Source organism: Cnephaeus nilssonii (genome assembly GCF_951640355.1).
Source record: "Cnephaeus nilssonii genome assembly, chromosome: 20".
NCBI classification, from domain to species: domain Eukaryota; kingdom Metazoa; phylum Chordata; class Mammalia; order Chiroptera; family Vespertilionidae; genus Cnephaeus; species Cnephaeus nilssonii.
Genome location: NC_137091.1, coordinates 37,477,749 through 37,503,902, shown reverse-complemented (window position 1 = coordinate 37,503,902; position 26,154 = coordinate 37,477,749). Strand labels below are relative to the sequence as shown.

The following is a 26,154-nucleotide window of genomic DNA, read 5'->3' as shown; positions in this document are numbered from 1 at the left end:
AGAAACATCGATGATGAGAGAGAATCATTGATCAGCTGCCTCCTGCACACCCCCTACTAGGAATTGAACCTGAAACTCAGGGATGTGCCCTGAACGAAATCTAACTCTTCAGTTCACAGGCCAATGCTCTATCCACTGAGCATAACTGGCTAGGACAATAGCTCCTATTTATTAAGCAACTACCATGTGCTGGGCACTATATTTCATGCTTTATATATTTATACTAGAGGCCTAGTACATGGAATTCATGCACTGATGAGGGGGTCCCTCAGCCAGGATTGTGAGAGGGCACATGCCAGGCTGAGGGACCCCACTGGGCGCATGATCGAGGCCAGGGAGGGACGTGGGAAGTTGGCCAGCCAGGGAGGACTGTGGGAGGGCTCCAGGGCATGTGCAGCCCCTCTCGCTCAGTCCCAATTGGCTGGAACCCAGCAGCAAGCTAACCTACAGATCGGAGTGTCTGTCCCCTGGTGGTCAGTGCACCTCATAGCGACTGGTCAACTAGTTGCCTGTTTACCCCCTAGTGGTCAGTGCATGTTATAGTGAGTGGTTGAGTGGCCTTGGCATATCATTAGCATATTACACTTTGATTGGTTGAATGGCCAACAGGACAACTGGACACTTAGCATATTAGACTTTTATTATATAGGATTTATGCTGTTATCTTATTCAATATTACATATTAAATACTTTCTTTAAAAAGTATATTTTATTGATTTTTTACAGAGAGGAAGGGAGAGGAATAGAGAGTTAGAAACGATCAGCTGCCTCCTGCACACCCCCCATTGGAGATGTGCCCACAACCAAGGTACATGCCCCTGACTGGAATCAAACCTGGGACCCTTCAGTCTGCAGCCGACGCTCTATCCACTGAGCCAAACCAGTCAGGGCTACTAAGTACTTTTTAATGTTACATTTATAAATAACAATTATGCAGATTATTCATGTTTATGAATATTTTACTATATTAGTTATAAATTACTTTAATAGAAAGTGATTTTATATGGTCATATTCTATTTCTAGTATCATTTTCTATTACCCTATTGAAGGTAGGAGGAAACTGAAGCTCAGAGAGGTGAGTTCACAGTGTCACTCAGCAAGCAATGCTACTCAGCAAGGTGACAGAGTCAAAACTTGAGCCCACTTCTGTGTTCCAGCCTTTGGCTTTTAATCACTGCATTACCCTGGCCAAGGTGGCCGACAGCATCTGAGGCAGCCAGTGGGTAGGGAGTCTTAGCTGAGTGGCTGGATGATAGCTAATCACCTTCAGGGTCGTGTGGTGCTGGTTTACATTTATCGTGACCTTAGTGTGCGCCAGGCTTTCATGACAATGATGACGCCACATGCTCCTTTGGCACTTGGTGGGCCCGACGGTAAGTGCTGTTATGTGGATTGGTCCCCTGACTCCTTACACCAGCGCTCTGAGGTGGGTACCACCATTGCCTCCACGGGGCCCCGAGGTGGAAGCATGTGCGGAAGCTCGTGAAGGAGCTGGGATTTGGTGCCAGGCTGCTCCTTTCACTCTTGAACGTCCCATTATCCCTTAAAGTCTTCACAACAGTCCTATAGCGTAGGAAGAATGATTACCATTTTACAGATGAGGAAACTGAGGCCCAGACTTGCACTCACCCACAGAACCACAGGTTTGAACTATTGTCTGAGCAGCTCACCCATCCTTGACCCTGCTCTTCTCTGGCAGGAGACCAGGAATGTCAGAGAGCCTCTGAAGGGCCTGGGCCAGGCTCCCAGGGCCCGGGGCCCTGTCCCAGCCTGAGATCCCAGGCTCCCTCCCCTTCCTGTCTTGCTCCCTACCTTTTCCTTTGGCTTATATGGTGCTGAGCAGGCCAGGTTTCAGCATCGCAGGCAAGAAACAAGGACAGGCTACACTGGGGCCAAACACGAGCCAGCAAAGAGGAGGCCATGCGCTGGTGCCAGAAGTATGATGGGACCATCCTTCCTGGCAAAAACTCCCCTGTCTACACAAAAGGCGAGGGAACTATTTTCAGCAAAATGTGCTGACTGGTAAGCACTCATTGTGTATTACAAGAATTGTCTCTTCTGTTGCATTACACTTTTGTTTTTGCTTGTTTGTTGTTATACAAGTTTAAGATTTTTATACAATTGGATAGATCCTATTTATGTTATAGATCAAGGTCTTCAACCTCGTGGGAAATCCAACTCTCTGCCCTCCCGTCCCCTCCCAGGCGTATCCTTCTTGGGTTAAGGGGGCTGTTTGATATCTTGTCAATTTGTAAGCACTCTTTACCTTTTGTAAAAAATATATTTTTATTGATTTCAGAGAGAAAGGGAGAGGGAGAGAGAGATAGAAACACCAATGTTGAGAGAGAATCATTGATTGGCTGCCCTCTGCACGCCCCACACTGGGGATTGAGCCCACAACCCAGGCATGTGCCCTTGACCGGAATTGAACCTGGGACCCTTCAGTCCGCAGGCCCATGCTCTATCCACCGAGCCAAACCAGCTAGGGCTCTTTACCTTTCTAGCTATTTTTCCCGAGCCTTTGCACATTGCCTTGCAATGTGCTGTGTGGTATGTTTTTAAAATTGATTTTCTAGAGAGAGAAGAAGGAAAAGGGAGAGAGAAAGAGAAACATAGATGTGAGAGCAAACATAGATTGGCTGCCTCCTGCATGCCCCCCTACAGGGGATTGAACCTACAACCCCACAGTTTCCTCCCCCCTCCCCCAGGTGTGCCCTGTCAGAGAATGGAACCAGCTCCTTTCCCTGCACTGGACCAGCCCCAACCAACTGAGCCACACCCGCCAGGCGGCCTTGCAATAGTGTTCATTTTTTTGCTTTTAAAAATAGATATCTCTATTGATTTCAGACAGGAAGGGGGAGAGAAGATAGAAACATCAATGGTGAGAGTGAATCATTCATTGATCGGCTGCCTTCTGCAGGCCCTCCAGCCTGCACCCGGGCATGCGCCCTGACCTGGAATCCAACTGTGACCTCCTGGTTCACAGGCCCACGCTCAGCCACTGAGTCACACTGGCCGGGCTGCAATGGCTTTAAGTGTTACACAACAGGCCTGTCTCATACTTCACAGATTCTGGTTTCTGAACTTGGTCAGCAAGATCTCCCACTCCTGAGTGAAGGGGCTCTTCCCTGTCCCTCCTCCTCACCCCACTCCACCCCCCTCTCCCAATCTCCAGCTTCTACTTTCCCAAGGTCTTGGGACCTGCCCCGCCTCAGGGACGAGCCCCCCCCCCCCCCCCCTCAGCCTCTCCTGTTGAAGGAGGTGGGGTGGGGTGGGGTGCTTCATTCCTGGTCAGTGTTTCTGAGCTCCTCCTGCCTAACCTATTAACCCTGCTCCCCTCTGTGCTGCAAGTGACCGACTCCCAAGTCCTGTGCATTGACTTCCTGGGTAACTTGGCTTGCCACACAGACTCCTCAGCGGCTCCGTTTCATGCGAACATGTCCATCTTGTATTTCTCCTTGTGGGTTTGCGACCTGGACTAGGAAGGTCTCCCTGCTCCCCCTCCCCCTCACTCGCAGAGTCCTAATCTCGCAGCTTGTCCCTTCCCACGGTCAGGAGCATAAAAGCGAGCAGGGGCGCGGCCCCGCAGCGTCGCCATGTCCCCGCTGTGCCCACTGCTGCTGGCCCTGGCCCTGGTGGCCATCCCGGGTGTCCGAGGCGCCTGCCCGGCACCCGCTGACCTCAAGAAGCCCGATGGGACACGGACGTGCGCCAAGTTCTATGACAAGAGCGACCCATATTATGAGAACTGCTGCCAAGGCGCCGAGCTAACTGTAGAGGCAGACACCGACCTGCCCTTCCTGCCCTCGGAGTGGAGGAACGTCATCTCCTCACTCGTGGTGGCCCCGCGCTGTGAGCTCACCGTGTGGTCCCGCAGAGGCAAGGGCGGCAAAACTCGCAAGTTCAAGACAGGCACCTACCCGCGCCTTGAAGAGTACCGCAGGGGCATCTTTGGCCACTGGTCCAACGCCATCGCCTCCATCTACTGCAGGTGCCCTCCTGCCGCCCCTTCCCACTTCCCCGCCAGTGCACATCCCCTTCCAGAGCACAGAACCCAGCCCCCACCACCCCCAGCTCCAGTTTGCCCAGACCCCTGAGTCCCTGACCCAAATTGGGAATCCCTCGACCCGGTTCTGGAGGTCCCCCTTCTCACCCGCATCCCGTCCCCTGGCACTTCCTGGTGATAAGTTTTTATTCTGTTGCAGGTGCAACTGATGCCTTAGAGGTCCCTCATCTCCAGCCCCTACAGAATGAGGAGCCCCTCACCCGGCCTTGTCCCCGGGGCCTGCTGAAGGCCCCAAGTCCCAAACGGAGAGAGCTTCCTGCCTGCTCCCTTCCTTCCCACCCTGCCTCCCTGCAATACAGTCCTTATGAAGTCGCCCCTGTCTGCCATCTGCTTGTGCCTGGGACCCAAGTCCACACAGGATGGGGGTGGGATGGGGAGACAGCAGGTGGTCATGCCAGGACCAGCCCTACCTGGGGCAGTGCTGTGACTGGGGACACACCCATGGATTCCGACATGGATTTGGGGGTGCACAAAAACACCCCCCCACAGGAAGCATGTGTGGCATGCAATGGTACCGCCGCTGATGCTTCCCAGACCCTTTGGGACATAGCCCTTCCCTGAGTGACCGCCAGCTGCTCTGGCCTGCCAGGGACCCCCAGACTCCGGATTCATGCATGAGACAGCAGGAGGCCTTCAAGGGCCAGCCCAGGCTAGGCCAGGGTCTGTGGTGAGACCTGGCCAGAGCCGAGGACTTACGGGTTGTTCAATACTTCAACCCTCCCCTCCCTACACATGGAAGACACTTCAGTGCAAATTTGCATATTTCTGCAAATGTGAATTTGCAACCTATCCCCACCCCCACCCCCAGGGATGGGGCCCTTGATGGATACCTGGGTTTGGGGGCTCTTAGGAGAAGCTAAAGAAGAGAATGGAGGGTCTTGGGGGAAGGAAAGGTATGAGGACAGCTCAGGAGAAAGGACAAGTTGGGGTTGGATGGAGGAGGAGAATTCGGGGAGATTTTGAGAGCTAAGAAATGTGGGGGAAAGAGTAGGTGGAGATGCTAAGAGACCATAAGTTGGGGGTATGTGAAGGGATCAGAGGTCAAGGGAGGCGTGGGAGGTGGAGGAGGTGTGAGGTGCTGGAGGGTCACAGGGTAGAGGGTGTGGAGGGGGCTGGGAACTCAGTGAAGGAGCAGAGATGGCAAAACGCTCAGCGTGCTTGGGCCCAGGTGCTGGCTGGCTTAGTCAGCAGGGGTTTATTGAGCACCTCCTGCCCGTCCAGCACGGCCTCGGGGAGACGCGGTCCCTGCCCTCCTGGAGGCCCGAGCGAGCAGGGGAAATGCCAAGGCGTCGGACGTTCGGGGCGTGTGGAGTCCGACATTCGGGACGAGACCAGGGGTCACCGCAGCCGGTCACTCCCTGAACTGCACGGACACGGAGGAGTCCGTCACCCTCGTGCGCCGCAGCCCCCCCGGCTCCACGCGGTTCTTCGTCTTGTGCAGGAAGTGGACAAAGCGCACGCCGGGGCCGTACTGGCGGAACACGTGGGACACCTGCGGCAGCAGCGGGCCAGAGAGAAGTCCTTATCGGGGGCCCGTGAGCCCCGCTCCCCCTCCTCCCCGGGGAGGGCTGGGGCGGGTCTGGGCTGGCAGCTGGGGCAGGGAGTCTCACCTGGACCCAGCGGCCAGGAGGGCCCCTCCCCGAGGTCCGGGGGGCCACATGGTGCTGAGCGATGGTGGTGTGTCGGTCAGCTGCCAGCAGCCAGACGTGCAACTCATAGACACACACGTCCAGCCGGCTGTCCTCAAACCTGGGGGTGGGGGCAAGCCTTCAGCTGCCTCCTCAGCCCCAACATCCCGACCCCAACTTCTTGCCCCAATCACCATTTAGCTCCACTCACTGCCCCCCTCCCCTCCGCCGTGCACCTGGGCTGGGTGGTGCTGGCAACACACAGACCCAGACAGCCCCGTGCCCTGCCCTGTTGGGATTCACAGTCCAGTGGAGTGGGGGGCAGTGCCCAACAGGAATAGTCAGGACCAGGACGGGGGCTGGTCAGGGAAGGCTTCCAGGTGGAGCCAGTGTAACTGACTCCTGAAGGACAAGGACGAATCGTCCTGAGAAAGACAAGCATCTGAAGAGGCAAGAACGGCCGTGGGCCTGGCACATTTCACACCTGAAAGCGTCAGAGAAAAGGGGCCGCAGAGATGGGCAGGGCTGGGAGGGTCCTGGTCGGAGGCTCAGACCAAAGGGGAGGGCGGGGTGGGCGGGGCCTGTGCTTTGGGGAGCCCCCGTGTGCACCCTGGCGGGGTGCAGGCACCTACCAGTCCATGACAGTAATGTCTGGCTGCTCGTCATCCAGAAGCTCCTCCCACAGGCCCTCGGCCAGCAGATCCACACACTGATGCTTCACCGTCCAGCTGCGGGGAGGGCACAGGGGAGGCGGCTCTGGGGCTGCTGGCATGCTTGGGCCTCTCCCAGGTCAGCCGGGCCCCCGGGAGCAGGAACCCTGATCACAGCACCCTCCTATCCCGGGTACGCAGATAGGGGCGCCGGGCCCTCACTGGGCACCTTATAGCCTCGCTTCCCATCACCCTCTCAGCAGGTGATGCATTCTTTCTTTTTAAAAAAATATATTTTTATGGATTTCAGAGAGGGAGGGAGAGGGAGAGCGAGATAGAAACATCAATGATGAGAATCGTTGATCGGCTGCCTCTTGCACACCCCCTACTGGGGATCAAGCCCGCAACCCCCGCATGGGCCCTTGACCGGAATCGAACCTGGGACCCTTCAGTCCGCAGGCCGATGCTCTATCCACTGAGCCACACCAGCCAGGGCAGGTGATGCGTTCTGAACCCTGTGTTGCAGTGGGGAAACCGAGGCTCAAGAAGGGAAGTGCCTTGCCCAACCTCAAGCAGCAAAGAGGCTCCAGAGCCAGGGTCCCAACCCCGAGCGTCTGTGACTCTGAGTCCCTGACTTACACCATGTCACCCACTGCCCAGAAGCGGGGCTCGGATTCTCGGGGTCTGGGGACTCGCCTCCTCCCAGGGGAAGAGGCTCAGCAGAGGAACAATAATAGCTGGTAACTGTGAACACCTACTATGTGTAAGCCAGACCTGGCCAAAGCCTGTGCTGTGTGTGGCAGGTGACTGACTGTGTTCACAGAGCAAGAAACCGAGGCCCAGAGAGGCAAAGTCCTTTTCTCCAGGCCCCACAGCAAGGAAGGCCGGAGGAGGGACTCCCTCGCAGGCCGGGTCCGGCCACTCACCTGCAGTTGTGCTCTAGCTGCTCAGTCCTGATGTACCACCCACGGAAGTTGCCTGCCCAGCAGAGGAGCAAAGGGTTAGAAAGTGCAGTGTGTGGGGCGCCCTCCCCTGGGGCCCAGCCCCCAAGCACTCACCCAGCGTCTCCAGGGGCTGCCGAGTGGGGCCGGTAGGGGGTGCTGGCTCATAAATGTTGATGCCTGAAATGGGCAGGTGATGCACACCCTCAGGTCTGCTGGGCTGCCCCTGCCGCACCCTGCCCCCAGGGCCCCTCTGGAAGGGCAGGGAGCTGGGCCGCCCACCAGGCCAGACCAGCCTGGCAGGGGTGAGTGAGCCAGGGCCCAGGGAGAGCCCTGAGCATGTCCTGGGGGAGAGGGACCAGGTGCGTTCTGGTGAGGCAGAGACCGGGGGACAGGGAGGCACCCAGAAAAAGGCACTTGGACTACAGGTAGATGGGGGAGCGGGGCGGGCGCAGAGGAAGGAGCGAGCCGGGGTGACAGAGACACAGGGAGAGATGGAGACACATGCACAGAGGGAGACAGGCCAGGACACAGGCGGACAGAGAGCCTCAAGGAGACAGACAGGTACAATAACAGAGACACAGACACAGAGACACGGAGAGGGGACCAGGGACCAACGGCGAGAAGGGACGGACGGGCTGGGTAAGCGACGCTGGGGAAGAAGCGGGAGCTGGCGGCGGGCACCTTCGGGGTTGGGCGAGCGCAGCAGGTTGCGGTAGAGCGGCCGCCGCAGGAGGAGCAGCGTCCAGGTGAGGCCCGGCGGCAGCTCCAGGCTCCCGCCCGGCGGCCCCCACTCCTGCAGCAGCACCTGCCGCGCGTGGGCCTCCGACGGCCGCTCGGCCGGGGACGCGCCGGGGCTCTCGGGGGCAGCGGGCGGCGGCGGCGACTGCTGTGGCGGCGGCGACGGCGGCGAGGGCGGCGCCCCGGGGCTCGGGGGGCTCGCGGGCTCCTCGGTGTCCATCCCGCCGCCGAGCTCGCGTTCCTCCTGCACCTCCTCCATCCCGGCGACTGCCCGGGCTCCCCCGCAGGGCTCGGGGTAACTGGGTCAGGAGGGGCGGGGCTCCCCAGCTGAAACTTAAGAGAGGGGCGTGGAGGGGGCAGGACCTGCGCCCCCGGCCCCTCCTCCCGCAGAGCCAGGAGTTCAGGCCCCCAGCCCCCTCCTTGTCTCAGACCAGGAGGCCAGGTCTCAGCCCCTCCGTGTCCCAAGCCTCCTGCTCCCACTCCCCAGAGCGCTGGCCCTGGGACCGGGGGTGACAAGGGAGCTAATGCTCGCTCAGGACGCCCACCCACCTCATTAAGATCCAGAATGGCCCCAGCTGGTTTGGTCTTGTGGCTAGCAGGCGTCCTCAAACTACGGCCCGCGGGCCACATGCGGGTGTGTTTGCCGTTTTGTTGTTTTACTTCAAAATAAGATATGTGCAGTGTGCATAGGAATTTGTTCATCTTTTTTTAAAAAAAACTATAGTCCGGCCCTCCAACGGTCTGAGGGACAGTGAACTGGCCCCCTGTTTAAAAAGTTTGAGGACCCCTGGCGCTAGAGCCTCGGCCTGCGGACTGAAAGGTCCCAGATTCTATTCCAGTCAGGGCACATGCCTGGGTTTCGGGCTCAGTCCCCAGTAGGGGGGTGCAGGAGGCAGCCAATCAATGATTCTCTCTCATCATTGATGTTTCTATCTCTCTCTCCCTCTCCCTTCCTCTCTGAAATCAATAAAAATATCTTTCAAAAAACAAAAAGATCCAGCTTGGCAGGAGGTTAGTTAAGGAAGACCCCTTCTGTTGGCCTCCCCACCCAGCAGAGGGGGTGCCTGCAGGGGGGCGGTCCTGCTCTGTCCCCACCTGGGACACGCCCTTGGGACCCTGACATTTCCTGCTCTGGAAACCAAGGTGTGGGGTGCGGGGCAGAAAGAGACCTATAGCCAGAGATAGGGAGTCACCCAGATGGGGGTCCCTGGTGAGACACTGAGATAGCAGCGGAGAGGGAAAACAGCAACACTATCTGGGTTTTTGGGGTGCCTGCACCCCTTCCTGGTGCTCGGGCAGGCAACCCAGACTCCTCAGAGGAGGAGTTTGGAGTGAGGGATGGGACGATGGTGGGGCAGGAGGTGGGGGTGTGGAGGAAGTGGGATGGCGGAGAAACCTGTAGGGCCAGATGCCCACGGCCACATCCTGCCCACGTCACAGCCCACACCAGGTGAGCACAGGCGCACAGAGTTCCACACAGGTTACCGGCACCAGCCGGTGCTTTCTGCCTGCTGGGTGCCGGTCTAGTGCGCACACGCTCATTTCACCCTCTAAGGCCATGGGGGGGGGGGGGGGGCGCTGCTATTAAAAGGAAAGGAAACAGCAAGCTTGTTGTGAAGCTGTCTGCGCTCCGCCGCTCCGGTGCCAGCTCACATGCCCACCAGCCCTACGTGGGTGCTGATGCTGCCCGTTTCACAGATGAGGAAACGGAGGCCACTCACAGGCCTGGGAGCTTCCTGCCCCAGATTGGAGGGGAGACAGGCTGCAGACGCTGGGAGCTGAGTTCACACCCCAATGGTGACGCTCTGTGCCAGGGACTGTTCCAAGCTCTTCCGGTGGGGTGATTAATGCAATCCCCACGTCCTCCCTAGGAAGTAGACACTAGGGCTAAACTCCTTTTGCAGATGAGGAAACTGAGACGCAGTAAGGTCTGGTCACTCACCCAAGATTGCACAGCTGCCATGTGGCGTGCTGGATACACAGAACTTTAGAGAAGACACACAGGGACGCAGACTCACATGGCACCCAAGGAGAAGCACTGGCCCACACAGAAGCAGACAGGAGATAATAATGGTCCTATTTAGTGTCTGTCTTCAACTCACTCAACTTCTCAACCACCCCGGGAAGCAGAAACTGATCACAGTACCTCCATTCACAGATCAGAGGCAGAGAGGTGAAGAACCTGTCCTGGGAAAGTTGGGAATTAGCCAATTTAGGGTCCTGGAAGGCAGACAGGACCCACGGGAGGGGACAAACCAGCTAATACATACTGGCGCCTGGCCCCGCTGCACCTGGAGGTTCCCAGGAGATTTCCAGACAAGCACGCAGAGCGGCCGGCCGGGACAACCCAACAACCAGAGACGCTCCCCGGGCATCACAAACCCCACCCTGTCTGGTGGCTTGCCCACCTGTCCTCATTGGAGGAGGAGGAGGGGGGGGGGGAGAAGGAGGAGGAGGAGGAGGAGGAGGAGGGGGAGGAGGAGAAGGAGGAGGAGGAGGGGGAAGAGGGGGAGGAGGAGGAGGAGGGGGAGGAGGGGGAGGAGGAGGGAGAGGGGGAGAAAGAAGAGTGTGGCCAGTAGAGTCAGAGCTGTCTCCAGGTTAGAATCTGAGGCAGGACAGGGAGTGGCCGGGAGCCAGACACCTAAAAATAAGGGCAAGGGAGAGCCTGCAAAGTGGAAATCAACGCCCCTCCTCTGCCTGCCCCCTGTCTGCCATGGTTTCCACATCACCCCTTCCCTGAGAGCTGACACACACACACACACACACACACACACACACACACACACACACACACCCCATGGCAGGCAGGGGGCCCTGCGAAAGCCCAAAACCAACCACTCACTCCCCCACTTACGCCTGCCATGGCTCCCCAGTGTCCTCAGCAAGTCCCAGGTTTCTGGCAGGCATCCGAGACCCCGGATCCCTGGGCCCCGCCTCTGCGGTCTTGTTCTCTCTCATCTCAGGGATTTTGCTGGTGAAGTTCTTCCCACCTGGAATGCCCCGCCTCCTCCCCACATCCCCACACTTAGAGGTTCTCAAGCATTAAGGCGCCTCAGAGTCACCCAGGGAGCTTTTTTAAAATGTGCATTTTCAAGCCCTCCTCCCGGGAGTCCCACTCAGTCCCTCTGACCCCAGAATCTCAAAGTTAAGAAGCTCACATCCCACATTCCTACTCTGAGGAACATTTCTACCGAATTCTGAGGGGTCCAGGAGCACAACCAGAACCCTGCAAAGCCCAGTGGCTTTCAGCATCACATCTCAAAGGTCTCCTTTCAAACAGGCCTGCTGACCAGATGACACCCTTCCCCCAAAGCCACCCTTCATGTGTTAGGAAACATTAAAAAACGTGAGTGATGGTGCGGCCACTTGGGAAACAATTTTACAATTTCTTTTAAAACTGATTATCCTCCCACCCTATAACCAGGCAATCCCACTCCTAGGATTTAGCCTCAAATGAAAGGCCATGTCCCCACAAAGACCTGCACCCAACACTTTCTAAAAATACAGTTGACCCTTGAACATGGGCAGTTTTTTTTCAACCAATACTGGAAATGTATTTGTTCTTCCTTATAATTTTCTTCATAACATTGTCTTTTCTCTAGCTTACTTTAGTGTAAAAATATAGTACACTAGAGGCCTGGTGCACTATTTCGTGCACAGGTGGGGTCCCTCAGCCTGGCCAGCGATCGGGGCTGATCAGCAGCCATCTCACCCAGTCCCGATGGGGCCGATGGGGGCCGGCAGGCTGGGGAGGGGCTGTGGGAGGGCTCTAGGATGTGTCCGTCTCTCTCGCCCAGTCCCTATCGGCCGGACCCCAGCAGCAAGCTAACCTACCGGTCATAGCATCTGCCCTATGGTGGTCAGTGCACGTCATAGCGACTGGTTGAGCGGTCAACTGAATGGTCGACCAATTGGTCACTTAGCATATTATGCTTTTATTATATAGGATAATACATATTACATACAAAATATGTGTTAATTTACTACTTATGTTATCAGTAATACCGTAGGTTATCTGATCAACAGTAGGTTATAAGCAGTTCAGTTTTGGGGGAGTCAAAGGTTATATGTGGAGCCCTAGCTCAGTGGTTAGAGCGTTGGCCCAAGGACTGAAGGGTGGCAAGTTTGATTCTGGCCAAGGGCACCTACCTCAGCTGCAGGCTCGATTCCCCGCTCCCATTGGGGCACGTGCAGGAGGCAACCAATCAATGTGTCTCTCTCTCATCAATGATTTTCTCTCTCTCTCTCCCCCCCGCTCCCTTCCACTGTCTTTAAAAATCAATGGGAAAAATATCTTTGGGTGAGGATTAACAACAACAAAAAAAGGTTATATGTGGATCTTTACTGTGCAGGGGGAGGGCACACCCCTCACCCCCACGTTATTCAAGAGTCAACTATAGCTTCAAATCAGAGCAGTATGTGTCCATCAACAGGTGAATGGATAATGTAGGCGACCTCCATCCATACCATGGACTACTCTAAGTGAGAAAAAAGCCTGAGCTATCAAAACATGCAACCACATGGGCGAAACTAAAATCATCACGAAGAGTGACAAAGGCCAGGCAAAAAAAATGAGCACGGCCGGTGTAATTCCATTTATATCTAATTCTGGAAAAGACAACAGTAATCTGCATATATCAAAGCCTAATATGCAAATTGTCCCCTCAGGAGTTCGACTGTGAGACCGGGAGTTCGATCGCTCGCTATGACATACGCTGACCACCAGGGGCTGGTGTGGAACAAAGGAAGGCCCTGGCCGGAAGGCCCCGCCCTACCCATGCACGAATTTTGTGCCCCGGACCTCTAGTCTGGAATAAAAAAGAGCAGGTCGAGGGTAGCCTGAGCTGGGGATGAACTGCAAAGACATAGGGAGTGGACTTCCTGGGGTGATGAAATGTTCAGTCTTTTGTTGTTGTTAATCCTCACCCGAGGATTTTTCTAAGGGTAATAATTTCTAAGGGAACTATGGGGGAGGCGCAGCTGGGAAATGAGTAGATATAGCCTATCTCTGGCTGAGTGAGGGCAGGGAGACAGCACGGAGGGAGATGTGGGTGGGCAGGACCCTGGTGGGACCAGAGAGTGGCTGGCAGAGGACAGATTCAGGATCTTGTCTGAAGACAGAGGAAAGGCTTGACCGGCCTTGAAGGTTTGAGCAATAGGCAAAAGGTGGCACCATTTGCAGAGAGGGGGAGACGGAGGCCAGCACAGATGGGGCGGTGCAGGAAATCGAGCATTCCATTGCACATGTGTTAGGTCCTGGGCATCCAAAGGGTGGTACCAGGGGTGGCTGATGTTCGAGGCTGGAGGTGAGACAGGGTCAGGGCTGAGACAAAAATGTGGAGCTGAATGAGGTAATCGAAGCAATACAGGCATACCTCAGAGATACTGCGAGTTCCATTTCAAACCTTGAGTGTCCTTGGGCAAAGGACTTCCTTTTCCAAGCCTCAGTTTCTCAGCTATAAAACAGTGCCGCTCTCCCCCTCACTCACGGTATCCCGTCATTTTGCTGGTCCTTGACCTACAAATTCCTTCCACCTCAGGGCCTTTGCACACGCTGCCGCATCTGCCTCCCAGGCTTCACAGGCCATGCTTTCACGGCTGCTTTCAACTCCATTGAAACGTCACCTCTTCACCACACACACATCCTTCTGGCTTTTTTCCTACCTAACAATGTATCTTGGTAATTGCTCCCTGTTGGTTTGTCAACAGCAATCTGGGCCTTCCCCTGTTCTTCCCTATGGCCACACCCTGCTCTTTCTTTCATGAACTTGGCATGATTTGTAAATATCTTAAGTATATGATTATGCTCACTTGGTCATGAACTGTCACCCCATGAGAATGCCAGACTCACCAGGGTAGGGCCTGGGTGGGTTTGTTTATTATTTGTCTTCAGCTCAGAGATGACACAGACTGACTGCTCTCTCTGCTGACAGGGAGTGCAAGCAGGCCCGGCCCCCGGCAGGAGTCCAAGGCTCTGTCCAGCCAAGGAACCACATCCATCGCACCCAAGTCTAGCTCTCACCATTCCTGCTTCAAAGCCAGTGTCCCTCCTGGGAGTGTCAGTTTGTCCCACGGCCTCATCCCCCTAATAGAGAGAATGGGGGGAGGGTTTCCTGGAGAGCAGGCATGGGGGCTTACAGAAGCCGGGACGGTGGGGGATGGGAAAGCCCAGCCAGGTCAGGAGGGGGCTTGAGGGTGGGGGAAATGTGGGCTGGGTTGGGTGTGCCTCCTTCAATATAAACCACAGGGGTGGGGAGCAGCTGTGCTGGGAGCCAGCTTCACCCTGCAGGGGGCAGCAGAGAGGCAGGGATGAGGGGGGGGTAGAAGGAAGGAATAGGAAGGGACAGAGAGAAAGGGAGAGAAGGAGGGTGGGAGGGAGAGAGACAAAGATAAAAAGAGAGAAGAGGTAGAGAGATCTAGAGAGGCGGAAGCATAGAGACAGAAAGAGAGACTTACAGTCCTTGGGGTGGGGTTGACCTGAGCCAGGGAAGGATCCGGAGGTCAGAAATACCCAGGAAGCATTCCCTGGGACAGGGGGCAGGGGGGAGTCCTGTAGCGGCAGGGGAGGAGGCAAGGCGTGGCACACGGAGAAGTATGCCCCCGTGTCACAGATGAAGTCCGTGCAGGTCTCTGCAGTGGCATTGGTGGGAACAGTGGAGCACTGCTAACTTCCTGAATGGCCATCAACAGGGACATTCAGTAAATCGTGATATTAATAGATCATGTTTCATATGCTCCATTAACAGGTCGCTTCTTATGGAACAGCCGGGACCAGCCACCAAGATACAATGTTAGGTAGGAAAAAGCCAGGCACACAAGGCGTCCTGCTGAGCTGTGTACAGTGGGACGCGTGTCTGTATATGCCTGTGGGTGTGTCCTGGTACGCGCATGCTTTTCTGGAAGGAGATACCAGAAGCGTGTACCGGCGGCTGCCTCTGGGGAGGGGTGGGGAGGCTGCAATAGGGAAGGAGGTGGACTTTGCAACTTACCCCTTGGAATTTTGTGCCACGTGCTAAGGTTACCTGTTCAAATGCTAAATAACAACGAGAGAGAGAGAGAGAGAGAGAGAGAGAGAGAGAGAGAGAGAGAGAGAGAGAGAGGAAGTCAGAGATAAAGGAATTGGGAAGATAGGGAGGAAGAAAGGGAGGTTAATTTTGTTTAACCCTGAAGGCCCCAGACTTCTATGGATGCCTCTAGTCCTCCAGGAAAAGGCTCTGAGCTGTCCCCACGCCCCCAAACCGGCGGCCAGGACTCTATTTGCTGCTTCATCTCATCCCCGAGCCCAAACAGCTCTCCGCCCCGGGCTTTCTCCTGGAGCAACCATCTTTATTCCAGAGTCCCCTCTTTGGGGTCTGGCCCTGGTTGAGTTGACTGATCACCCAGGAAGACAGAGGTTGACCTGTGGCCCCTCAGGCCGGAAGTGGAGGGGGTCCCTGCCCCATTCTTCGGGAGGCTGTGGCGTGAGGATCTCGTGGAGAGACTCCCAGGCTCAGTGCCAGGGTTCAAACTCAGCCTCTACCCCTTTCTTGCGGTGTGACCTGGCTGGTGGCTTCGTGCCTCTGTCCTCAGTCTTCTGGCTGTAAAGTGGGGCGAGGGAGGTGCTTCCTCTGAGGGCTGCTGGGAGGGTTCTGCTAGTTTCCCGTGGCTGCGTAAGAAATCACCACGAACTTGGATGCCGAAAACAGCAGAAAACGTATTCTGTCCAGTTCGGGAGGCCAGAGCCTGAAATCAGTGTCAGCAGGGCCTTGCTCACCCGGACGCCTGGTGGTGGTGTGTGGGGGGTGGCTCTCGGGCCTCATCTCTCCACTCTCCGCTCTTCACACGGCCTTCTCCTCTGGGTCAAATGTCACTGGATTTAGGTCCCACCCAGACAAACCAGAACGATCTCATCTCAAGATCCTTAACTGAATCGCATCTACAAAGACCCTTTTTCCAAATAAGGGCACATTAATAGGTTCTGTAGGGACATGTCTTTCCGTGGTGGGATGGGAGGTGGGGGGTGGGATGGAGGCAGGGGAGTGGCATTCAACTCACTACAGGTTAAGTAAGGTCAAACAATTAGGAGCTCAATAAGAAATTTTTTCATTTTTAAAAATACGTCTTTATTAACTTTAGAGAGAGAAGATGGGAGAGGGAGAGGAAGAAACATCAATGAGAGAAACATCCATTGGCTGTTTCCTGCAGGTCCCCTACTGGGGCTGGAACCTGCACCCTGGGCACGTGCCCTGACTGGGAATCGAACCAGCAACCTTTTGGTGCATGGGAAGGCGCTCAACCGAGCCACGCCAGCCAGGGCTTTAGTTATTGATTTTAGAGAGAGAGAAGCATTGATTTGTTGTTCCACTTATTTATGGATTCATTGGTTGTTTCTCATATGTGCCCTGAGGGAAACCCAAAACTTTGGGGGATGGGGGCGACACTCTAACCAACTAAGCAACTCGGCCAGGGCCATAGTAAGATATTGATGAATATTAGCTATCAGCTTGATTTTGCTTGGTCCATACAATATTGTGAAATGTTTTGAGTGAGTTGCCTATCTTTAAGATTCAAGAGCTTTTCCATGAACATGAGGATTTCTGGAGAAAAATCAGAACCTTTAGCATGGTGGGGCCAAATTCTCACAAGGCCACAGTGGCCTGAGTAGTGACAACCCTTTCAACAAGGCATGTGTGGCCCTTGCCGATTTGGGTCAGTGGATAGAGTGTCAGCCTGGAGACTGATGAGTCGCAGGTTCGATTCCGGTCAAGGGCACATGCCTGGGTTGCAGACTCAGTCCCCTGTGGGGTGTGCAGGAGGCAGCCGATCAATGATTCTCTCTCATCGCTGATGTTTCTATCTCTCTCCCTTCTTCTCTGAAATCAATAAAAATATAAAACAACAACAACTAAAAGGCCTGTGTGTGGCTACTTCCCTGCTCGCTCTCCCCTGCCTGGCCCTCGGGGCATCAGAGCTCGAGCCTCCTGGACCGCATCTATCCTGCTCTCGATGGCAGCCTCACCACCCAGCACAAGGCCTGGCACAGAAAGCCAATGAGGGACGCAAGAGTTCAGGCCTGGTCCGGCCAGTGTGGCTCAGTGGTTGAGCATCGACCTATAACCAGAAGGTCTCAGTTTGATTCCCAGTCAGGGTATATGCCTGGGTTGTGGGTTTGATCCCCAGTGGGAGGCGTGCAGGAGACAGCCAATCAATGATTCTCTCTCATCATTGATGTTTCTCTCTCTCCCTCTCCCTTCCTCTCTGAAATCAATTATATATATGAGGTCAGGTGTGGCCCTCCTAAGCACTGTCACCTGGGCAGGCCCTTCCCTTTGGGAACCTCAGTCTCCACATCTGTGAAATGGAGGAAAGTGTGAAATGTTCCCTGGGCCCTTCTCAATCAGTTGTGAGGTGTTGGCAAGACGTAGGCATGAGGTTTGAGGTCAACAGTAACACATCGCCATCTTCTCATTCTGAATCCTGGCTGCATGTTAGAATCACCTGGGTAATTTCCATTTTAAATACCCGTCCCCAGTCCCCAGTCCCCACTAACGGGGTTGTCCTTGCTTATAGAACGGATCTTCAGCATGGCCTTTGAGGCCTTTCCGCCTCTAAGATCCATCTCTTGTTTATTTATTCTTCACCTTTATCCTCCTCCCTTGCTTCCCATTGGGAGCCATTATAATATGTAAATGAGTCTCTTTTTTGGTCTTGCAAAATGACTGTTTTATGTCCACAATTTGTAATTCATACACCTGGCCTGATAATATAGCTCTTTTTTTTTAAATTTCCTTACTGATTAAGGTATTACATATGTGTCCTTATTCCATTACCCCCCAAACCCCGCCCCCCATTCATCCCCTTACCCCCCTGTTGTCTGTGTCCATTGGTTAGGCTTATATGCTTGTATACAAGTCCTTTGGTTGATCTCTCCCCCTTACCCCCACCATCCCCTACCTTCCTTGAGGTTTGATGTTCTGATCGATGTTTCTCTGTCTCTGGATCTGTTTTTGTTCATCAGTTTATGTTCTTCATTATATTCCATAAATGAGTGAGATCATGTGATATTTATCTTTCTCTGCCTGGCTTATTTCACTTAGCATAATGCTCTCCAGTTCCATCCATGCTATTGCAAATGGTAAGAATTCATTCTTTTTTACCGCAGCATAGTATTCCATTGTGTAGATGTACCACAGTTTCTAATCCACTCATCTGCTGATGGGCACTTAGGCTGTTTCCAAATCTTAGCTATGGTGAATTGTGCTGCTATGAACATAGGGGTGCATATATCCTTTCTGATTCGTGTTTCTAGTTTCTTGGGATATAATCCTAGAAGTGGGATCACTGGGTCAAATGGGAGTTCCATTTTTAGTTTTTTGAGGAAACTCCATACTGTTCTCCACAGTGGCTGCACCAGTCTGCATTCCCACCAGCAGTGGCTCTTTATTTTACTTTTCCATAACTGGTTTGGCTCCCACCCTCCACGGGCATACGTGGTCCCTGGCTCCTGCCGGCTGCACCCCTTGGTGTATCACTCACTCACTGGGGTGGACACCCAGGCTGCCTCCAGCTCCCATCCCATCAACCCTGCTGCAGTGAACATCCTCAGGCTCGCCCCTACATGGTCCCAAGCGAGATTTCTTTGGTAAGTCAGTCAGGAGCTGAATTACTGGAAAATACTAATGTGCAACACAGTTAACCCTTGAACAATGTGGGGCTTAGGGGTGTCAACCCCCTTATTCCTTAAGTTTAAAATCCATGTATAACTTTTGACTTCCCTGAAACTTAACTTGTCCCTTGGTATATATAGGGAATTGGTTCCAGGACCCCCAGAAAATACCAAAATCCACAGATGCTCAAGTTCCCTATGTAAAAAGACTTAGCTCTCCATATCCTCAGACTCTCAACGGGGGATCGAAAGCAGTAGAGGTATTTATGAGAAAAAGCCTACATATAAGGGAACCCATGCAGTTCAAACCGTGTTGTTCAAGGGTCAGCTCAGTGATGGAAGTTGAACGTCTATGATTACTAATGAGTGTGAGCACCTGTGCACTCTTGTTGGCCTTTTGGGGTTTTTCTTCCCTAAGTTACCTGTTTACATCCTTTGACCATTTTTCGACTAGGGTTATTCTTTCCTTGTTAAAAAAATCTTATCAGGTGTTACACTTTGCAAATATTTCCCCCCCATTCTGAACCTATTATATTTGCTCATGTCCTTCCTTGAACAAATTTTTGATATAACCAAATTCATTTTCTTCATAATTTGTTCCTTTTACGTTTTATTGAAGAAGTCCTGGCTGGTGTGACTCAGTTGCTTGGATGCCATCCTGTGCACTTCCTGGTCATGGCACATGCCCAGGTTGTGGGTTCGATCCCTGGTTGGGGTACCAACAGTGGCAGGCAACTGATTGATGTCTCTCTCTCACATCAATGTTTTTCTCTCTCCCTCTCCCCTCTCTAAAAAAAAAAAAATAATAAATTAAATCCTTCTCTGCCTCTAGGCCATTGAATATTTTCCTCATTCAACTTTATAGTCTACCAGCAGGAGTAAAGGAGCACAATTTTATAGTAATAGAATTTTTAGCTAGACACAATAGACTGCATTTCCCAACCTCATTGCTCTGAGTGTGGTCACCTGACTAAGCTCTGGCCAGAGGCCCTGGTGCAACCACAGGGGTCCTTCCTTCAAGGCAGGTGGTCTGGCTCCCTTCTGGTGGTGGCAGTGCGCTTGGACCAGGGCAGAGGCCACGGTCCCAGTGCGGAGGAGCGTGAGGTAGGAGGAGGTTAGGGTCCTGCTGAATGGGCAGGGCTGAGTCTCACACTCCCTGGCCAATCACAGGTCTCAGCGGCTCTCAAACTTGAGAAGGCCTCCCTCAGAACGCCCTGGCAGGTCTGTTACGTGTAGTACAGAGCCAGGTCCCACCCGGTGTGATGAGCCTGGGGCGAGTGGGGCCCAGAAACTTGCATTCCCATGAAGCTCCCGGGGATGCTGCCAGTCCAGAACCACACTTTGAGAACCACGGGTCTGACCTTCACATGTCCTTGACTCCCTCTCCTGGACCTTTGCTGTGGCTAACACTCCTGTGGAGTGCCGTGTCTGCACAGAACATCTGAACAGAGTGAGACCCTGTGCCACATCCCAGCGGAGCAGACGACGCTGCTGCTCCGCCCCACTGGCCCTCCGAGTGCCTCCTTGTCCACGGAGGCTGCAGGCCGAGCTGTCTTGTACGACCCCCTGGCCAGCTGGAATCAGTAAGGTCCTGCCAATAGGAGGCTTCCGGTGGGAGCAGAGGGTGGGAAGCTGGACAGCTATTCTGCTCAGTGCAGCAGGGACACAAGTGGACTTTAGTAGGGCCACTGACCCCTTTCGTCCCTCTAGCCCCCCAGTGGAGGCTCCTGCCTTTAGTGACTACGGTCCCTGGCCCTCCGTGGCTCCTCCAGCTTCCCCAGTGCCTTGGTAATCGACCCCTTGTATGAAATCCTGTTTGAAACGAGAGGAGTTTCTTACTGATACTGCAGGAACTCCTCCAGCGCGGGCATCGGCAGCTGGGGAGGAAGGGGGGCAGGACGAGGGGCTCCCCAAAGCCATTCTTTAAAACTGAAGACACAGTAAGAGCAGAGTGGCTGTGGGCTCCTCCTCCACAACCTAAGGGGCAAATGTCTGAGTCTCAGTGGCACCTCCAGGCACGCAGTGCGGCTGCAACGCTCATTCTTCACCACCCGTGTCTGTGTTGGGGACTGTGGGTATTCCAGGCTCCTAAAAGAGCCTCAGACAGCTATCCCCTTTTCCTGTTTTCTGGAACAACGTGTACAAGGTAGGAATTACCTGATCCTTCAAACCCTGGCACAGCTCATTTGCACAGGTATTCAAGCTCAAAGCATTAAAAAAAAAAAAAGCGTGTCAGGGGTTATTTTGGTCTTTTTGGTTATTTCTCCTTATGCCAATTTTGGCATATTTTTTCCAGACACATTCACATACAGCAATTACTGCTCGTGCTGGGCTGTTTAAATCTGATTATTTATCTAGACCATGCATGGACTCGGCCAGGCTGTCACAGAAACAGCACCCCAATTCTTGGGGGAGGTCAGGGCCAGTGGAGAGGGGTGCTGTGGGGACAGTCACGTGGCAGTGGAGGAGCGTGGTAGTGTGGACCAAGCTGGAATCTCTCTGTCCTCACCACACACTTCCACCCACAAACCAGGCTGGGGTTGCTGGTGCCAGTGACACCGGAGGGCTATGAAGAGGGGCTCTCTCCCGTGCTCCCAGCTGCCCCCAGGAAGCTGCTCCTGCCCAACACCTCGCAGCATGCTGGGGAGGACACACACAAAGCCCTGGGGTGCTCAGTGTCCAGAACGCTGCACTGTCACTCGGTAACAGCTGGACTCCTTCTCCCCTTGTTGGGACCTAGGCCCAGGCCCGAGTCGGCCTGGAGGGAAGAGCTTGACTGATGGAGTCTCTGGGAAGCTGGCAGCCCTGGTCCATCCGCCTTAGCCAAGCCCCAAAGCCCATCTGCCCATTGAGCAATGTACTAGCATCAACTCAGCACGGATTAATCCCTACCCACTGAACATGCTCAAGACAACCTTTGAAACAAGTTGGCAGAATCGCAGATTTGGTACACTGGTCATCACGGCACATGGACTTGTAAACTGACTCCTTCCAGGCTTGGACGAAGGGGGTGGGCGGTGTCCATTTGCCCCGTGAGCAGGAGCTTTACCGGCTGCTCTTTGACCTGGAACTCCCCACTCGCCCCCAGACATAGCCCTTGCCCTAAGCTGGGCTGGAATCCTGGGTTAGCCAGGCCCGCCCACTCCTGACCCCGAGTCCCTCCGCCTGGACAGTGTGGGCAGGCAGGGGTCTCTACACACTCCGCACACACAAACACACACACAAATCAAGAAAATGTTTTAATTGTAAAACTAACTTGAGGGAGGGAAGGTGGGGCTGCGCCGAGGGGACAGGAACCTGATTCTTCACGCAGTGGTTCTGTCCCCGGTGCCCCCACAGGACAGGGACCATCTGTCCCCGCTGGGAGCAGGGGCTAGTGTTATAAAATGACAATATAAATAGACTTCTAGAAAAGAAGAGGCTGTCCAGGTGCAGTAGTCATTTCTGCAGAGGCTGGGGGTGGGGGAAGCCCTGACTGTCTCCCCATCCAACCACAGACAGGAGATGCAGGGCTAAGGGAGAAGGCCACTCTTCAGACATTCATGATCGACCCCCGCCATGGCTCAGGGGGAGAGGGGGTTGTATGTGAGGCAAGGTCAGAGACACCCACTCGCAGTCTGGAGGACAGAGGAGCTGAACCTTCTGCTGTGTGCACACCCATGTGTACACACACACACACACACACACACACACACGCACGCACACCTCTTTCGTAGTGTTCTTTCCACCGCTAGCAGCCCCCGCTTCAGAGTTCCAGTGATGGGAAGCTGCCTGTCCTTCTTGGGGACAGGGGAACACAGGGAGGGCCTGTCCTGTAGGGTGGAGGATCTGGGAGCCTCACTTGCTCCCACAAATCCCATATTTTGAGTCACAAAATAAAAACTGGAGTTCAGTAGTAGGGTCCCACACACTGCCCCAGTAACGAAGGCAGTGCCACATGGAGTGTCTCCCAGGCCAGGGGGAGCAGGGGCCGGCCCCCTACTGGCCTTCGGCAAGGCGGGGTAACCCAAGGGGCTCTTTGGTTCAGGGACAGGGCACCGAGCCTCATCTGGTGCGGTTGTGGCGCATGAGGGGCACGATGCTGGCGGGCGGGCCCGCTTTGGCCAGGAACGGGTGCTTCAGCAGCTCAGCTGCCGTGGCCCGCTGTGCTGGGTCACGCACCAGCAGGCGGTCCAGGAAGCCCTTCAGGGACGGCGATACCTGTGGGGGCGGAGGGCAGGGTCTGAGCGCCAGCTCCACTGCTCGCTCGCTGTGGGGGCCTCCGCCGCCTCCTCTCTCAATGGCTGACATCTACTGCCCAGGTCGGGAGGAAAGAGGTGCCCTGTGTCTAGAGCTTGGCCCCACGGACTCCTCTCCTCCCTATTTTCAGTTTGGTCAGGAGCTGGCAGCAGCGGGGCCCTGGAAGCACCCCTCCCCCTGATAGCTCTACCTGGAAGGCCCCTATCGGGGGCCTGACCGTGCTGTGTGCCTTCAGCCAGGCCAGCGTGAGCACCTCTGTGGGATGAGGAGGGCAATGAGCCCAGCACCCAGTAAATGCCATCCCAGGAGATATCAATGCCCCAGTCCTGGCCACACCAGCCACCCCACAGGCTGTGTATCTCCCTTACTACCTGCCTGCCAGCAGGGCCCACCTTGTGCAGGTTCTTCAGTCGGGGTGGCAGGTTGTCCCGAATCATCTTCATGGCTTTGAGGGGTGGCTCATTGAAGTAGGGGGGCTCCCCGTCCACCATCTCAATCACCATCACCCCCAGCGACCAGATGTCCACCTGCAGCGGAGGAAGGGATGGCAGGGCTGGTGCTGGGTGGGCCAGGGCTTGGGGGAAGCCCAGGGAGGGACTTTGCCTCTCAGCAACCTGAGCCCCGGACGCGGAACCCCTGCTCTGACACGCAGCCTGCCAAACGCACGCACTCTTCACCCAGGGAACCCCCGGAAGGGTTCTGCCCACCTAGCCTGTCCCTTTCTTTTTGCTAAGCACAACTGGTTTCCTCTGGTGGACCCCCACCCTTCCTCACACTTAGCCAGGGGCAGGCGGGGGGAAGGGGAGGCAAGGGCATGATCAGGTTGGTTGGGACACAGTAACTGGGTCAGGAATGGGCACATGACACAAGCTGAACCAATCAGAGTCGACCCTGAGACTATAAGCCAAATATCCTATGGTGTCCATAGGAGGGAGACATATCCCAGTTGTCGGGGTCATCTCTGCTGTCACAAGGGGAGCGCCTGACTGAGTGAACCCTGCAGAGAAAGTCAGGGCCTGAAGGGAGGGAGCATGTGGATGGCTAGGCCTGGAGCCTGTCACAATTTTGGGGACCCTTAGCTTCCAGGTTTGCGAAATCCATTTGAGCAGGGTTTGTCACCCACAGGCTGTCCTGATTGAGATGTTCCCTCAGAATCTCACACCAGCCTCCCCTCCCAGTGTGACCCCACTCCAGCCTGAGGCCCCCAAGATGTGCTTCCCAGGATGTCTGTCCCAGGGCCAGGCACTGGCCAGGCCTTGCTGCCTGACTGTGGAGGAACCCTCAGGGCCTTGGGCATTCACAGCCTCAGGGCCGGGCAGGTGATGGCAGTGACACAGGTCAGTGTACTAACAGGAACGGGCGGGGGCTGCGACCGAGACGCAGGTGCCGCCCTTCTTACGGCAGAGCAGCTGCCGTGCTGCCAACTGTTGCCATGTGGGAATTTGGCCTCCATGTAACCAAACATCTCGCTTTTCTGATGGAGAATGGAAATTCAGACTTCTATGAGAGACTTCTCTTTTTTAAATGCTTGCAAAAGCATCTTCAGGCCAACCAGCCAGGAGCCAGCCACTTTGTGGCCTCTGCACCAGCTGTCAATCAAAGCCGTGACCACTTCTGCTCAGCATTCTGTTCTCACTGCCAAGCACTGGGTCTGGCTCAGAACTATAGTACCCAATCAAGAATGAATGAATGAATGAATGAATGCCTACCTCTTCTCCCAAAATCATCCCTGGAGACCCATTCCCCAGACTGAGACCCACTTCACCCCATCACTCTGGCTGTTTTGAACTCCACCACTGATGCTGTTCACAGCATGAACTGGTGCTGACAGCTGAACAACTAGCCCCCTCTGGCTTACCTCTGGCCCATAGGGAAGGCGGGAGATGAGCTCTGGGGCCATCCAATAGGGCGTGCCAACCAATGACTTCCTCCGTGGCACCTCCTTGCTCACCTGGGCGCAGAACCCGAAGTCTGACAGCTTCACCTGGGGCAGGGCGCAGGCAGCGAGGTCAGAGGTGCTGGCATGGGGAGGGGGAGCAGAGGCATCCCCCCGTTTAATTCCTTGGCCTCCGACATGCTGCATCTCACCTCTGGCAGGAAGCCCTTAGGTGTGTCACTGCCTCCACATCACACCATCTGACTCCCAGACAGGGTCTGCCCTGCGGCTGTTGGGGGAAGTGGCCCGAGTCCTACGGGTACCCAGGCTGATGCCGGGGCTGAGACCAGAGCTGGATCCAAAGCTCACGCCCTGGGCCTCTGCTTCCCTGGAGTGTGAGCACACTTGACCTGCCTCTGCGACAACCAGGTCCGCAGAACCAAGGATGCACACCTCTTTTGGAGCCGCAGGCCCCTTCCAGACTCTTGAGGATGTCTGTGTGTCTCTCAACCCCAGAAAGCCTGCCCAGAGTGTGTGCAAGTTTAGGGGGCTCACACATGTCCCTACAACACTTCTGTAGACACAGATGTGTCTTTAGGGGTCCACAGACCCTAGATTGAGACTCCCAGTGAAAATTAGCTCCACACTGCCACTTCTGTTGTCTGGATTAACTTTCCTGGGGGAGGGAGGTCGAATCTCCAAGAATTGGGTGATAGTCAAGGGCCCCCCACTGAAAGTCCACTCTTGGAGTGTAAATGCAGGTTCTGGGCACTCTGTGGCTCGTCCATAGACCCGATTCAGAACTCATTCAGTCCAGAAGACGGGAGGCAGCTTGGGGTCCACGGCCCACTCAGGTGCTCGGTCTCAGGGGTGGGAGAAGCACATGGCCGAACTGTGGCAGCCCCCCAAATGTGTTCGCCCCTTTCTGAGCCCAGGGCAAGAGTACAGGTGCAGCGTCCCGTGCTGATGGCGGAGCCCCGCCAGCCTGGGCCCCCGTGACCTGACTCTGGACTGCTGCACAAGGCCCAAGCTGACTGCTCCTCAAGACGCTGCGCTGGGGCCAGAGCCTACCCTGATGGCGGAGGGGAGCTGGGAGGGGCAGCGGAAGCCCAAGCCACCCGAGTCCTCACCCTGCCGTCGTGGGTCAGCAGGATGGAGTCACTCTTGATGTCCCGGTGGATCACGCCCTGGGCGTGGAGCACAGACAAGGCCTGCAGCACGGCGAGGCACACTGAGGCAATCTGCTCCTCGTTCATCCTGTGTGGGAGGAGTAAGCAACTGGGGCAAACAGGGTCTGAGGGGGATCCAGTCCAGCCTGGGTGTCTGAGGGGGACATAGCCCTGCTGGCCCCGCCACCCCAAGGGGTG

The 26,154-nt window shown here is 55.2% G+C and overlaps 3 protein-coding genes across 9 annotated transcripts in view; 1 reads left to right on the top strand and 2 right to left on the bottom strand.

Annotated features, from left to right (window-relative positions):
• Positions 1–3,309: 3,309 nt before the first annotated feature.
• Positions 3,310–4,098, top strand: LOC307092501 (syncollin-like; the record flags this gene model as incomplete). Its single annotated transcript, XM_079759776.1, has 1 exon — positions 3,310–4,098. Exon 1 carries the CDS (start codon positions 3,598–3,600, stop codon positions 4,096–4,098), a length of 501 nt encoding a protein of 166 aa, XP_079615902.1. The 5' UTR covers positions 3,310–3,597.
• An 828-nt stretch (positions 4,099–4,926) lies between these two features.
• NCCRP1 (NCCRP1, F-box associated domain containing) lies at positions 4,927–8,322 on the bottom strand. Its single transcript, XM_079759994.1, has 6 exons — positions 7,971–8,322; positions 7,404–7,466; positions 7,272–7,323; positions 6,328–6,423; positions 5,678–5,816; positions 4,927–5,559 (listed from the first exon to the last, which is right to left on the bottom strand). Exons 1-6 carry the CDS (start codon positions 8,284–8,286, stop codon positions 5,419–5,421), a joined length of 807 nt encoding a protein of 268 aa, XP_079616120.1. The 5' UTR covers positions 8,287–8,322; the 3' UTR covers positions 4,927–5,418.
• A 12,370-nt stretch (positions 8,323–20,692) lies between these two features.
• The window catches only part of PAK4 (p21 (RAC1) activated kinase 4), a 50,994-nt gene continuing 45,532 nt past the window's right edge, over positions 20,693–26,154 (bottom strand). For 4 of the 7 annotated variants that reach the window (XM_079759942.1, XM_079759944.1, XM_079759943.1 and 1 more), the window contains exons 7-10: positions 25,918–26,044; positions 24,770–24,895; positions 23,304–23,438; positions 20,694–22,872 (exon numbers count right to left, since the gene is read on the bottom strand). In XM_079759942.1, coding sequence (XP_079616068.1) covers positions 22,717–22,872; positions 23,304–23,438; positions 24,770–24,895; positions 25,918–26,044 — 544 coding nt within the window. In that variant the 3' untranslated portion in view covers positions 20,694–22,716. Of the gene's footprint in view, positions 22,873–23,303; positions 23,439–24,769; positions 24,896–25,917; positions 26,045–26,154 lie in introns of all 7 variants that reach the window. The other 3 variants (XM_079759946.1, XM_079759947.1, XM_079759948.1) reach the window with 1 other exon arrangement.

What these genes read in the sequence shown, in the direction of transcription:
- NCCRP1 (XM_079759994.1), bottom strand. Translation starts at nt 8,286, where the DNA reads ATGGAGGAGGTGCAGGAGGAACGCGAGCTCGGCGGCGGGATGGACACC. An exon ending in GCGCTCGCCCAACCCCGAAG is followed by an intron (nt 7,467 to 7,970) that starts GTGCCCGCCGCC and finishes TGCCCATTTCAG; the next exon opens with GCATCAACATTTATGAGCCA. An exon ending in GCAGCCCCTGGAGACGCTGG is followed by an intron (nt 7,324 to 7,403) that starts GTGAGTGCTTGG and finishes TCTGCTGGGCAG; the next exon opens with GCAACTTCCGTGGGTGGTAC.